General features: G+C 51.0%; 4 protein-coding genes; 1 reads left to right on the top strand and 3 right to left on the bottom strand.

Moving 5' to 3' along the window:
- Positions 1–644: 644 nt before the first annotated feature.
- On the bottom strand, positions 645–4,803 carry FFUJ_06953 (uncharacterized protein; the record flags this gene model as incomplete). XM_023577152.1 has 4 exons in its annotated part: positions 645–4,168; positions 4,219–4,559; positions 4,612–4,683; positions 4,751–4,803. The coding sequence occupies 4 exons, from the start codon at positions 4,801–4,803 to the stop codon at positions 645–647; spliced, it is 3,990 nt and encodes a 1,329-aa protein (XP_023430264.1).
- A 1,428-nt stretch (positions 4,804–6,231) lies between these two features.
- Positions 6,232–6,870, top strand: FFUJ_06952 (related to VPS60 involved in vacuolar protein sorting; the record flags this gene model as incomplete). The annotated part of the gene is made up of 1 exon (XM_023577150.1): positions 6,232–6,870. One exon carries the CDS (start codon positions 6,232–6,234, stop codon positions 6,868–6,870), a length of 639 nt encoding a protein of 212 aa, XP_023430263.1.
- A 345-nt stretch (positions 6,871–7,215) lies between these two features.
- FFUJ_06951 (probable F-box/WD-repeat protein) lies at positions 7,216–10,142 on the bottom strand (the record flags this gene model as incomplete). XM_023577149.1 has 2 exons in its annotated part: positions 7,216–9,878; positions 9,929–10,142. The coding sequence occupies 2 exons, from the start codon at positions 10,140–10,142 to the stop codon at positions 7,216–7,218; spliced, it is 2,877 nt and encodes a 958-aa protein (XP_023430262.1).
- A 1,384-nt stretch (positions 10,143–11,526) lies between these two features.
- Positions 11,527–13,536, bottom strand: FFUJ_06950 (uncharacterized protein; the record flags this gene model as incomplete). XM_023577148.1 has 3 exons in its annotated part: positions 11,527–12,761; positions 12,817–13,049; positions 13,106–13,536. The coding sequence occupies 3 exons, from the start codon at positions 13,534–13,536 to the stop codon at positions 11,527–11,529; spliced, it is 1,899 nt and encodes a 632-aa protein (XP_023430261.1).
- Between the last annotated feature and the right edge of the window lie 1,141 nt (positions 13,537–14,677).

Below are 14,677 nucleotides of genomic sequence, written 5' to 3'. Positions count from 1 at the left end.
TACTGATTAATAATGTCTCTATCATTAATAAAGACTTGGGCTTACCAATTAGATAGAAATGAATGATAAAATATTCCCATTTAACTATGGACTTTGTGACTGCTCACCCGTAGATACCTGCTCATCAAAAGTCCCAACACAATAATTTAATGCTTTCCTGCGTAATGTTAAGAGACCAAGGCTCACAAGTAACGACCACAACAAAGAATGATTCTTCACACCAAGCAAGTCATTCAACAAATCACATCTGGCAAATCACAAAGCAAGGCAATATCATGTGTGAATCAAGTCTTATTCTCGTACAATGGCCCATCCGGGGCATCTATGTTTTCCAGCCTCATCCCGAGGACTTTAAACCCCTGCACCGACCTGCGTCGTCCACCGAAAACAGGTCCCAAAAACTCCAAAATGTGGTATCTTTGCGCAACCACCAACGCCTGGCAATGCATCATGCACTCGTGAAAAGACGTCGGGAGCCCTCCCTCCCGAACGCCGCCAAAAAAGAAGTCGTCGTCGTCCTTGTTCTTGTGCACCAACTGGTGCCAGAGTCGTCGCCATGTCGAAAGCAAAAAATCGTCAAAACGAAAGCAAAGCCGCCAACCACCAAGGCGGCCGTCTCCATTTGTCGGGAGACATCTGGGTGCTCAAACCCCAGAGCGTGCGCTGGAACGCGTCACACGCTGGGGTTTGGCGGGTGTGCCGTTGGCCACCATGCCCAGATCCGCTGCCACCTTGGTGGCCCGCTTCGCCTTGGGCTTCGAGATGCCCGTCTGTCCTTGTGTGGCCTTGCCCTTGGCCCGCCCCTTCTTGGGCTCTTCTCCCTGCACCTTCTCCAGGGGCTGGTTCCACCCCACACGTCGGCCACTAGTTGGTCTCTCCGACTCCTCACCATGGTCAGAGTTCTTCTCTGCCTCGTCCGCAATTCTAACGAGGACTTCGGCAGGGAACTCGGCCTTACCCATGTTCCGCTTGGTGTTGGCCCTCGTCTTGCGAGCCAACTCGTCCTCCTCGCTGCGAGCCTTCTTTGGGAGGCTGCGGCCAGCACCGGCTCGGCCGAGCTTGATGGGAGTAGGCAGCGACGACTTGGGAGCGCTGCTCGGGGTCTCCTGACTTCGGAGACGAGACGATCGGCGGGTGGCTGATGTGCTGCTGGCAAGCTCGTCAACCTGCTTGCCATTGGGAGCATCGGAGGAGGTGGTGGTGGGGTTGGTAGTGGAGGAGGAGGCAGAGGGAAGATCCGTCATGTCGATGGCCAACTCTGCCTTCTGGCGCTTAGCCTTGGTCTTTCGAGTGACCTGACGGATCGACCTTGCCTCACACGCCGCGTTGTCAATCTTGGACTTCTTCGCGGGAGATTCCTCGTCGTTATCACAATCAGCCTTGCGTTTAGCCTTCACGGGGCTACCCCTGTTAGGGCTTCGGGCTCCGAGAGGCTGGCGCTTGGCTGCTGGCGCGATTGGGGATCCTGCTTCGGTCGTGGTGACGGCAGGAATGATTTCTGCGGCGGGCGTGAGGGTGGTGGTGTTTGTGGCCGCGGCAGTTAAGGATTCGTTGGTGGTGGTGGTTCCAGCAGTAGCGGTAGCGGTAGTTCGGCGATTCTGGTTGATGAATGCGCGCAAGTAATCCCGACCTGGGCTGTCCAGGTCTTGGCCACCATTATTGGCAGCAGGAGCGGCTTCTACCTCCTGGATAGGGGGAGCTGCTGGAGTCTCGACCTGCTGAGCAGGTGTTTCATCGTCCCGCTTAGTGGGTGTTTCTTCCATGACCAGTGTCTCGTCGCCAGTATCGACAACCGGCGTGGCGAATTTGGGTGTGTCAGGCCCCTGGGAGATGCCCATTGCGTTTCTTGTAGCACGCTTCAATGGGGTCATTTCACTCTGGCGGCGAGTAGCGCGTCGAATAGAAGAAGGTCGGTCGATTGATGTGGGCTCGCCGAAGACAAGAGTGTTATCGTGTTGAGGAAGTTCAGGTGTATCAAATTCACCGGGGGAGGAGCGGTCGATAACACCGACACCGTTGATATCAGGTGTCTTGAGGAGTGACTCGGTAGATTGAGGTTCGGGGGTCTGCATTACGCTGGGAGATGGGCTGGCAACGTCACCAAAGCTATTGAGATCAGGAGTCTGCGCAGTGGGGTTGACGGGTCGGGGTCTTGGTGTAGAAATGTCGACCGATGGAGAGAATGAGAGAGAATCGTTGAACCCTTGGCTTGCAGGGAACATGTGGGCATATCTGGCCGACACCTTAAATCGGACAAAGAGTCTACCATTTTCCTCAGTGACCACGACCTTAGCGTGGCCATCGCAGGCGTCGTCGGCCATGCGAGAGAGATTCTGGATGGGGGCAGGGGCAGGTGGTGATGAGATTTGGGTCCCGAAAATGTCGGGATTCTCCCGGACATCGATGTTTACAACACCTTCAGAAGAAACAGGAACTTTGGTGACAGGTGAGTCGGCATCAGTAGTGCGTGGCTGGATGGAACTATGTTGCTCGTCCTGACGGTTGGTGGGAGGTACGATGGTTGAAGAATCCAGGTCTCGCAACCAAAGGTTCTCAGTGAGAACGCTGGCATGGCCCAAGTTGGACTCGCCTTCGGTAGGTTTGGCTGCCTCGATGGGACCAGCCTCGGTAGCAACACTCTCCTCCGTAATAGTGCCAAGAGGAAGGGTATGCTCGGCCGCGCTTTCAGCTGCAGGCTCGTTGGATGAAGAAGTAGTAGAATCGAGAACAGAAGTCTCGTCGGCTGCCACAATGGGTTCAGCCTGGGTAGCAACACTCTCCTCCATAATTGTGTCAAGAGGCAGAGTGTGCTCGGCCGCGCTTTCAGCTGCAGGCTCGTTGGAGGGAGAAGTAATGGAATCGAGAATAGAAGTCTCATCGGCTGCATCGATGGCAGCGGCCTTCGCAGGCGACTCATAAGTGATGTCGAAGAGCGAGGCAATGGAAATATCATCATTGAAGATCGCTTCCTGTTGGAATTGGACCTTCTGGGGAGAGGACGAGAGACGACGAGCTCGGGTGTCGAGGAACTTGCGGAGCAGAGGTTCGCTACGACGACGGCGCGCCTGGTTACCGGCCTTGATACGAATGGGCTCAGTGGGCTGAGGAGAAGAAAACATCCACGAGCTAGAGCCACCGAAAGAAGTTGTTTTCCCGAAGTCGAAAGTCTCACTAGGCTCAAGGACTTCAAGTGTGCAACCGTGTGGCTTGGGAGTAGAGGGAGGAAGGATGGCAGGAAGAAGAGCAGCGAGACCGATAGGACTGTCGGTCTGCTGAGGGGTGGCAGGAATGACGGGAGCACTCTGGGCAGCAGGAGTGGCGGGAGTTGAGGGCTCAGCCCGGTGCCACTGAGAGGGAGTGGGAGCGATGGGTCGCGAGTAGTTCATGACAGGCGACGACGACTTGTGAGGGGTCTCTGGGAGACCGGTATCTTCGAAAGAAGATGAGTCGCACTCAGATGGCACTCGGAAAGTTCGGCCAGGGCGAGTGGGAGAGTCAGCGACGGACTCAGTGGACATATTGTCCTTGGCAACAGATCCATAGACAGGGCTAGAACGCTGGGCGAGAGGTGAGGAAGCACGCTTCGACTTGGCAGGAGAAGATTTTGACGGGGACGATTTTGATGGAGAGGACTTGGAAGGAGAACCATGGATGCGTTGGGCAAGCTTCGAAAGTCGACGGACACTCTTCTTGATGGTGTCGCTAGTGATGAGACGACTAAGTCGCTTTGAGGGAGAAGGAGATCCAGGGAAGATAACAGACTCCTCAACAAGCTCCTGAACAACGGTGGGACTCTCTGGTTCCTCCTCGTCCAAGATAGTGGAGAGTTCGGGCTCGCCGAGAGCAGCGAGGCGCTTTCGAGGATCCCGACGACTGTTTTGCAGTGCGGTAGTGACCTCTGAGATTGACGCGTCCCTGAGATTGACGGACTGTTTTCCTGACTCGTTGGCAGCCTGGATCTTGCGAAGAACATCGTCGTACGTTAGAAGTCGGTTTCCTCTGGCGGGCACCAGGGGAATGGGGGAGCCGTCAATATCGACAACCTCGGTGCTGATGAGGCTAGCAACTCGCTTGAGCGGAACGATTTGTCGGATTCCTTGGCCGATAGCCTCGAGGTCTTCGCGTGTGTGACCAGAGTAAGTTTCGAGAAGGCCGTTCGCAACACCAACTAAATTACATGTCAGTCGAAATCCAACACATTTTCAAGAAGTTGCTTACCCTTGGCTCTCATAAGATTGTGCATGTGCTGAGCATGCGAGAACATCAACAGATCCTCAAACACTGCTTCTCTAAGGCAAGGCTCAAAGGATTCTAGGCGTTGGACTTTGCGGGGAAGAGTCAGGTCGAAACCGAGCTCCTCGCGAGTAGGGACAGGAATGGCGGAGACATTTGGGAAGATGACGAAGGGTGTGTCGAGCTGGAGGCTGTTGGAGACTGTGACTCGGCGCATGATCTGTCGGTTCGAGCTGGGAGCAGCAAGCGATTGTGTAGGAACCCGTTCCCACGCGGGCGGTCGGGTAAGTGGCTTCTTGAACGCAAAGGCGCCAAACTTGAGGAAGCTATAGAACCGTTAGTGAGGCTGTTTTGAGTTCAACGGTCGAGAAAATCTACGTCTTGCTTGCGTCGACACGGGTGTCGCCTGTGGTCGCGAAGTGCGGAATGAAGTCGGCAGCAACGGGTTTACTGCAAATAAAATGTCAGTATTTCCAAGGGACGACATGATATCTTCACCATCAGGGTGAATACTCACATTTGCATGGGCTCTTGCCCAAAGCCCCATTTGGGGACATCCGCCGCCGCCATCGCAAAGATGCAGCGCGGAAGAGAAGATTGAAGTAAACAAACCTCCCGCGATACGGGGTAACGAAGCGAAGAGGATGCGAAAAGGGTGAAAATATAGCTTTAGAAGCTGAAGACTGTGATGGAAGTGTTTTCGAAGTAGCAGTTGAGTTCGTGACGAGATCGTTGGTGAAGTCAAGTGCTGGTGCGCAAAGAAGTTGAGAGTTTGTTTTGTTTTGCGATTGAATTTCGATGTGGGCTGTGAAGATGGAGGCGCTTTGGGCTTAGAGCTAGACGCGTCTGTGGGCACCAGGTAATTGTGGGTCGTGAATGGTCACCGCTTTCAGGGTCCACTGCTGGCAGCTGGCGAGCAGCGACGGCCTGTCAATGAGAAGCAAAAGTAAACAATTGAGACTTCACTTGCTGTGAGGCCAGCGATTCTTGTTGCTGTAGGCTATTGTTGTTCAATTGTTGATTCACTGGTGCTGATGACATTTACGTTTGGCCCGAGTGATCATTGTCGAACCACAGACCACCACGATCTACCTCTAGTAAATGAGAGTGCCAAGGATCAATAGGGTCTAAAATGAGACTGATTTTACTCCATATTATTGCCAGAATTCATTATTGGTCGATGATTCCGCCATTATCATGTATCAAGTCTCCAAATGTCATCCAAGACGTTGGAACATGCTTAAAGATATAGATCAGAGTTAGACACTGATAAAGTCGAAAGACCAATCACATTTCATGAATGACACTGGAGTGCAGTATCGCCGTGCCCTGCAGGTTGGCTGTTGCAATCTAATCAACTTATCCAGTACCGAGTAATAGCATGTCTCACCCGAGCCAGAAACAGTTCGCGTCTTTGCTCTAGCCATAGGTTCGTTTCGAGTACCACAAACTGAACAATAGCATTAAATTTGGCATCCGTGATCAAAATCCTGGGCTAGAAGCGGGAACCAGTGGATGTGCTAAACCAGGTCAGGGTCTTTTCTGCTTAACAAGAATGTTTGTTTACTTTCTGCGGGTCCATCTCATGCAGAATGCGACAACTGCAACAGCCCACCATGAACGGACTGAGTTAGACTTGGAAAATTACTGTATTATTGAAAAAGAATGTCTAAGTATCCTGAATACACATTTCCATAACTCATTCACTTAATATATCTCAAAATTGTGTCTCAAACTCTAATTCTCGAATTTCGTACTTTGACTCTAGGGTAGCTCGATTTGAGTCTCAGATAAGGCGGGGTGTCCGTCCCGCCCCGCCGCTCGCTCCATGCCCACCCATCCATTTGAGCCGCGTGCGCAGTGAACGTCATCTCTCCAGGCCACCATTTCCGACCCTTACAATCACCACCTCCACGACACAGACCGCGCATCTGCCCTCTACAACCCACCACCACAGCCAAAACCATCTCTTCATTATTGACCCCTACAAACATCAGGATGAACCGCTTCTTCGGCGCCAAGCCCGCGGGTCCCAAACCCACCCTCAACGGCGCCATAACCAACCTCGACACCCGCATATCCTCCCTCGACACCAAACTCAAAGCCCTCAACGCCGAGCTGGGCGCCTACCAAGAAAAGCTGTCCCGCATGCGCGAAGGCCCCGGCAAGCAAGCGATGAAGCAGAAAGCCCTCAAGGTGCTGCAGCGCCGCAAGGCCTACGAGGCGGAGAAGGACAAGCTCGAGAGCCAGGTGTGGAACATGGAGCAGGCGAGCAACATGCAGGACAACCTGAAGAACGTGATGACGCAGGTGGATGCGATGAAGACGACGAATAAGGAGTTGAAGAAGCAGTACGGCAAGATCGATATCGACAAGATTGAGAGGTTGCAGGATGAGATGGCGGATCTGATGGATGTGGGTAATGAGATCCAGGAGAGTTTGGCGAGGAGTTATGATATCCCTGAGGATGTGGAGGAGGATGAGCTGGATGCTGAGTTGGAGGCGTTGGGGATGGAGGTTGAGATGGAGCATGAGATGGGTGGTGCTGTGCCGGGTTTCTTGCAGGATGAGGTCGTGCCAGAGTTTGTGGACGAGCCTCCTCAGACTGAGGATAAGGTGAAGCAGGTTGCTGGTTAACGAACGGCGGTGCATATCATAGTGGAATTCTCGGAGATTTCTACATGGATTTTACTTGTCACGGCGTTGGTTAGGTTCGTAGGGTTACCCAAGCACATCATTTCACTCTTCATTATTGTCATGAATGCATTAAACTTGTATTTTCTACTTTAACAACATTGATCCTGAGTATCCGCAGGTATCTAGTACGCACTTGAACATACAAGGCATCCAGCCGTCACCAGTGAAACTCCTGGATCATGCAGTTGTTCTCGATAAAGACGCTGCCATAGGCCCATACAATCCAACTCCCTTGCTCAAAAGAATGCTTTCTGATTTATACATTTATGGTTCAGAATTACAGATCTAGTCGACTGTTGCAAAGAATCGAACAGCTTCCTCCAACGCGGGATCCTTATTACAGAAATCCCATCCAACAATCGTTGGAGTTTGACTACAGCAAATAATTTTATGCGCATCAAATTGTAGTTTGAAGACTCGTGCTGACGTGTTCTCGGCCGCGGCGATATGAGGATGATGGCCTGCATGATGACCATTGTGAACTGGAGGTTGAGCTGGCTGTACAGGAGGCGCACCTTGTGCATGGTTATTAGCTGGAGGTTGCGCAGCTGGCCCTCCTGCAACGGGTACCGCATGAGGCGCTTGACCGGATCTCGGGTTGGTGCGGCCGCTATCACTGGACATGTGAGAACTACCAGAACTCGACTGCTGTCGCATCGGCATTTGTCGAATTTGGAGGTTGGCCAAAGCATCCGTTACCACCCCTCTAAGCTGGGCTCGGATCAAAGGCGACGTTTCGCGTTCAATGGTTGTTTGTAGGTAGGAATGATGAGCCAGCGCAATCGGGTATGTTGCAAGCGCATGTTGTAACGAGTTGGGCCCAAGGGGTACTGCCTGGTCGATCAGCACTTGGTATGAGTTTGCCGTTCGCTGGGTATCCCCGTGGTGATCGCGCAGCATCAAAGGTCCAAGAGGAGTGCCGCTCGTAGGCGGTGATCGAGGCACGATTGTGGATGCATGTGAAGACCTACTAGCCAGAGATCCGGCTATCGCGACGTTCGACGTTGCGCTCGACAAGCTGGCCGCAGCCTCACGCTGGGCGGCAGCTGCAGCCTCCTCTTGTCGAAGGTGGATTGCGGGCTTCCAAACACCTTCCTTGTCGCGTCGCCAGATGATAATGCTCTGATCGTAGGAACCAGATACAATGCGACCATACTTTCTGCCTCCACCACCTCCTGGGGGTACCTTGGCGCCATATGCCTGAACATCTTGAGGTCGAGAGCTTCCAGCATTTGCCCGACGGTCTCTCCTATGCCTCCTATCCATGGCATTATCAATCTCTCCAGCCTCAAGCGCGCGCATGTACTCAGCATCAACCGCCTTGGCTTCCGCCCAGTCTTCCGCTGTGCTGTACGGCAGATCACCGAATCCCGCCTGGACAGTGCGCACCAGGTGGGCGTGTCCTCGCAACTGAGCAACCTTAAGGCCAGTAGGTGCATCAAAAATGCAGACCTCCCAGTCACTGCTGCCACTTACAATCCTGCGCCCGTCAAACTCCACGCACGCGATTCCCTTGTCGTGTGCTGGAATCGTCCGAGTACAGGCCTGATCTGGCCAACTCCATATCTTGATATGCCTATCTCCCGATACTGAAACAATGGTCTCGTCACGAACTTGAATGGCGTTTACGGCAGCACTATGTCCATCCAGACGACCGATCATGGTGAAAGGAGGCTTGACGGGAAGTTCCTGGGAAAGGTCCGGCTCATAACCGTACCTTCGCAGGTGAACAGGCACTGGGCCGACCAGATCGCCACCGTTGTAGCCCAAATCGCCATGTCTCAACGGGCGCCTGTTGAAGATCTTGATTGTCTTATCCTTGGAAGATGTAACCAGAATTCGTTTATCAAAGCGCACATTGAGAACGGATTCGTGATGAGCTCTTGTTAGTTTCTGCACCAGCTCACCAGTCGAAAACTTCCAAATGAAGACGTTGGAGTCACTACTTCCAGAAACAAGGAGATCTTCTTCGGGGTCAGCATCGAACTGGAGACACAGGACAGATCCCATGTGTCCCGTCAGAGGTGGTCGGACAAGTCGGCGGGTGCGAACATTCCAGATACGCATGGTCTGATCCCTGCTACCGCTCACCAAGTAGTCTTTGTCAAACTGTAGAGCATAAACGCACTCCTGATGTCCTTCCTCTGGGAAATTGGGATGAGGAAATTGGAAAGTGGTGTATTTTCCAAGCTCCCAATTCGCCTCCAACTTCCGTCGCATGCCGTACAGATAGCGCCAGTTGATACGATATCGTGATCGACCCACATCCCAGATGTACAATGATGACGGTGGTAATGTGTTGGCGGCATCAGCCAGTGACATTGAAGCGAGAGAGGACTCGGTATCTTCGCTGGGTTCTTTACGCTTTCCCCTGCTGTCGGATGATGACGAAAGTGTTCGATCCAAGCTCGTGTTTCTACTCGACAGACCATCAAGGTCCATCTCGCCCATGGGCACGATTGCAGGTCGACTCGACGAGAACGACGACGAAGGGCTACCGAACATGCTTCCGCCGGCCAAGGTCTCGCTGGGGCCAGGTGTGCGGTCACGATCTGTCATCTCGAGGTCGTCATCCGAATTGACAACAGCACGAATCTTGTTGGGGTGGGCGTCCTGCATCGACTGGAGTCGATTGAGGTGACGAATCGAGTGGTCGAGGCCGTTGTTGACCTTAGTCTCGCAGGCTTCGATCTCGCTCATAATTGTCTTCCACCCTTCCATATAGTATAGACGCTCCCATAGTTTTCGGTCAAGCGCCAATTCGTACCAGGCACGGCATGTCTGCGTGACGCTTACGAGGGAAACAGGATCGAGGAAACCTAGAATCTTAAGACAGATTTCAGCGGGGAGGTATTGAATAAAGTCGATGTAGAGTCTTGGATTCAATCGGTGTACGATCTCGGCGATGACGGACGTGGGCAAGTTGTCGAGTAACGCCATGGTCAGCTCTGTCAACAGTCAGCAGACAGGCTCCAGCAATCCAATCAATATAACGTACCTGTTCTGACCTCGAGGGGCAGAAGCGACGAGTTCGCGACAAGCCATGTGCTCAAGTCGGAGGGAGAACGCAGCGTAGCAAGAGCAGTCGATAGAGCAGTCGATAACTCTTGATTGACGGTTGGTGTGAGAGGATCTTCGGAGTAACCCTCGTCGGGTTGATGTGCAGGTGAGAAGGGATCCATCGAGGACAAGGCCTCGTTCTTATTCGACATTGGGAACTTCGAGGCCTCGGGCCCCTGTTGATGTAGCAATTCGATCTTCAAGCGATGATCTGGCGGCAAGACAGTCGAGCGCGAGACAGCGGTCAGAGATGAAATGGGATGTGATGCGTATGCGTGGGCGGCGTAAGCTTGGCGGTTAAAACGTTGAGATGATAGTGTCACAACAGGACGCGCACAGCAGGCAACAAGGAGACGTCGAGATGTCGTGACGCAATCGAAGGAAGGGACTTGAGTCGAGATGCTAATACAAGAAATAGTCTATCAGCCAAAACAAAGACTCGAACAAAGTTGGCGGATGATATGTGACCAAAACAAGTAAATAGACGGAGGGAGGAATGGATAAAGATGGATAACCAAATATTCAAGGATGGTAATGGGCGGGATGGAGTGCTCGGGAAGATTAGAGAGACAGTGGAGGTGGAGGCTCCGAATCAAGGTCCAGGCCAGCCTCAGGGGGGCAAGAAAGCACCGAACCTTGATGTAGGGTGCCAAAATAAACTTGGTAAAGAATACCCTTAGTTTAGGCTAGATTTACCTAAGTATTTTTATCGCTTAGGGTCAAGGTCCTGAGTTTTCTTTCCTCCCCTAGGCCAGAACCAGATCAAAACAAGTCCCCGCTCATCTGAGATTTGGCATTGGCTGGTTGCCATGGAATGGCCTGGGCCTGCTTCGCTCTGCCGAGAGGGGACGGCAGCCAAAAAAGGGAACCCTTCCCAACTGGCTCTAGCGGTGGAGGAATGGCTGAGCGCTTATGCAACTGAAGCAGCCCTACAGAATTATTTGAAGAGATTCGTGAAAACGAGGCGATACTAAAACATCGTTTATACCGATATCTGACTAATTCTAAAGATCAAACGCTTTTCTACAGTAAAAATCTCCGCCAACGTGCTATCACCTGGTTATGCCGAATTTACAGGGTAGTCTAAACTGTATCTCGATATACCCACCCATATGCCGAAGGCGTTGACGATAAACTTTGGGTAGGGCGGTCTAAACATCGACTCCAACATCAGCATCTGTTAGCATTACATCGACGCTCTCAATCGCCTTCGTCAGGCACTAGCCTAAATTCCTCACAGCTAATCGCTTCATTGCTGAATGCAAACTGGTCGGGACCTTTTCGCAACATTGAATTTAGAGAGCTACTACGTCTTGCTTATTGTCGCGTGACCCATCTTTCTTGCTGCTTTGCAACTTTGGCACATCATTACCATATGAGAATAACGGATTATATTACGTGACGAGTTTTATCCTAGCTGGACTTGAAAACTTCAGCTCTCCCATTCGATTGATGCTCCTGTTTGTAGTGCTGGACTTTAGATTCCTATAGTCCTGGAAAACTGCCTTAACTCAATACCCACCCGTCTGCCCTCTTTTATCTTCTGAGAAACCTCCCGAGCTCCTCAGCCTTTCCATATTTATTTTGCTTCTCGTATACATACATTAGTTCTCTTCCAGTTTGCAGTGTAAGAGGGTGACTCTCTCCAAGTATTCTCCTCTGTATCTCTAGCACTTCCTCTCCTGCCTCTTCAGCTTTCTCTAATTGTCCTAGACGTTCATATACATAAGCCAAGTCTGCTTTAGAGGATAAAGTTCTAGGGTGCTCCTCGCCAAATACTTTCATGCATGCGTTGACAACTTGTATTGAAATCGCCTCTGCCTGACCCCAATTGCTCTGTTGTAAATATAAAGCTTGCAGGCGGGACATGATTTTCAGCGTCGCAGGATGCTCCTCCCCGAAGATATTCCTGCTTAATATCATGGCCTGCCCTATAAACTGCTTGCTTTCTTCTAATCGACCCAACCGCATGTATGCATACCCCAGGTCCGCCATGCTTGTCTGCGTAATGTCGTCCGCTTCACCCCATATCCTCTTTGATATTTCTAGCACTCGTTCAGCAAGCAAAGTAGACCTGCCCCACTGGTGTTGGTTCAAATACACCGTTACCAGAAGAGCCATGCAGGACAGAGTGGATCGATGCTCGTCGCCAAGAGCCACCCTTTTGGTATCAAGTAATTCTTCCAGGAGCTTTGAGGCTTGGCGATAGAAGCCCTGAGAAGCTAGAACTTGCCCCAGGTGTTCCAAAGCATCGAGAGTGCGAATATCGTCGCCACCTACTGTCTTCAGATAGCCTGCAACCGCTCTGCGAGTCGTCTCTTCGGCGGATTTGTATCTCCCTTGGTTGAGAAGAACATCAGTGAGCATTACCAATATATGGAGGGTCTCAACATGCTCGGAGCCGAACAAGGTCTCTGCCACAGATAGTTCTGATCGTAGACGATCTTCATCAGCTTGTTTGTAGCGATACTGCCGTGGGGCTAATGTAGAAGTTGAGGGTGGATGAACAGGCCTTGTAGTTGATGGATCAGAAGCCGGGAGTTGAGCTGGAAGAGCTCGATAGATAGGCGCTGGACTCTGACCAATGAAAGTACTGCCACGACCTTGAATTATCCCTCGTACGGAGAGTGCGGGGGAAGACGCCATTGGACTTTGTGCTACTGGTGTGATGCCACCAGTGGAAAAGGTGAGACTCATTTCTGATAAAGCTGGACTGTGGGCTAGGGAACCTCTCTCAGAAATGGTTCTGCAATCGACTGCGGACGGGGTAGCTTTGGTATCTCAAGTCAGCTGCATTGGCTCTAGGACTTTGCAGTTCTGACTTACATGCTGCAGGACTTGGAGCATACAGGTCATTTCGTGGCACATTATTTCTGTCCATCCATCTGTCGATCTTACCTGCGTCAACCTCTCTACCTCTGACCGTGAAACGCAGCTTCCTTTTGTCAGTCTCGAGAATCTCCCTCTGCTGATGCTTTCTGGCGATAGCTGTCATCTCAGGCTTCTTGATATTCTTGTCTTTGCCCCATTTGGTTATACGGGTCTGGTACTGTCGTGGCCTGGCACATATCAGTAAGTCACGAGTCTGTCTCGATTCAAGGATGAAATCGCTTACTGAGCAGTGAAGCCGAATTCCTCCTCGATCATGCTTTTAACCTTCTCAAGTGACAACTTTTGCGTCTCATAGAGTTCGAGGATTCGGTCTTTGAATGGTTCAAAGTCTTCATCACGTAGAGTCGGGGCCTTTTTCTTCCTACTCTTTCGGGGAGGGCCCGTTGTAGGGGTAGGCGCAATTTGGGCAGCGGCTCCCAAACCATCCATGTTGTCAGTAGAAGAGGCATTCTGGAGCTCTTGAGTGAAAAGGTCAGAAAACGGATTCGGAGGAGCATGTGAATGGCTCTGGTCTGCGACAAATTGTCCATCAAGAGCCTGTTCGTGCGGAGCTGGGATCTCGAAACTAGGAGGTAGGTTGGTGCCAGGAAATGGGTGACCAAAATTGTGGAATTCACTGAAATCGTTTAGAGTCATGAACCAGGGAGGATCCATTGTAGGTATTAGTGGCACTCCACAGCAACCTTATTAGCCAGCGAATCGACCACTTCTGTCAGGAAAGACGCTAAATAAAAGAAGGATAGAATGAATAGAGACCGGAAGAGCGAGAGCGGCGTAGTGAATGTATTTAAAGAAACAAAAAAGAGAAACGATGGCTCCCATGGGGGGTCAACACGCAAGAGTCAGCCTCATCATATTTTACAAAACTACTATTTAGCAGTGAAGCAGGGGGGAAACAAAACAACAATTCTTGACATGGATGTACGCCACAGGAGTTCCATCCAATCGTCGAGGAGAACAAAACTACAATTTTGTGCTGAGACATGGGTGTCATGCAAGCAACAAACAGCCACTAATAAACACGGTACAGCTGTCCCAAGAAGAAAGCCTAGGACCTCGATTCTAAGTGATGAAAAGATTGAGGCAGGTTTAGTGAGCCTTTAGATCGGTTTATTTTAGCACCCTCATTAAATGTCAGAAGTTTTCTTGCAACCCCAGACGTGGTCCTCATGCAAGGAAGCCATATTCACTTGTGCAATTGCAAAACTACTATTTTTTTCCTGAAATGTCATTCAAAAGCGCTACGGTTTCTCTAAGTCGTATTAAAACTGTCCAGGATTTTCTTCACATTCTTTTCTTTCATAAATTCAAAGAACTCAGTCTGTTTATCTCAGCAAGCATAGACCGGAACCAAACCAATTTTTACAGCGATACAGACAAGATCAATTGTGCCATGACTCAATCAATGCCTCCTACTGATATCGTCATCTCCATCATATTCGGCATCCTACAATTGATCGTAGGCCTCGTTTCTCTTTGGCAACAGCATTACTTTCGATGGGCCGCGCGTAAGTCCTGTATCACTTTGTCAAACCACAAAGAGCTGACAAGATAGGAACTCGCAGACGTGCAAGACGAAGAAACACTTTCTAAAAATTTGGGAAAGACAAACTCCTCAAACCTCGGCTAAGTTTGGGCATAGTAGTGTACGGACATGAGTTGAAGAATTCAAACTTAAATGGCGGGCACTGGTGGTAATAGGGTGGACCGTCTTCAAGACGATGTACGCCAAGATTGCTCGGCATCAAATATAGTATTTTTGTTTAGGTAGTGATTATTTATTTGGCTCAAGTCA

Source organism: Fusarium fujikuroi, chromosome FFUJ_chr05 (assembly GCF_900079805.1).
Source record: "Fusarium fujikuroi IMI 58289 draft genome, chromosome FFUJ_chr05".
Taxonomy (NCBI): domain Eukaryota; kingdom Fungi; phylum Ascomycota; class Sordariomycetes; order Hypocreales; family Nectriaceae; genus Fusarium; species Fusarium fujikuroi.
This window is presented reverse-complemented; position numbering and strand designations above follow the sequence as displayed.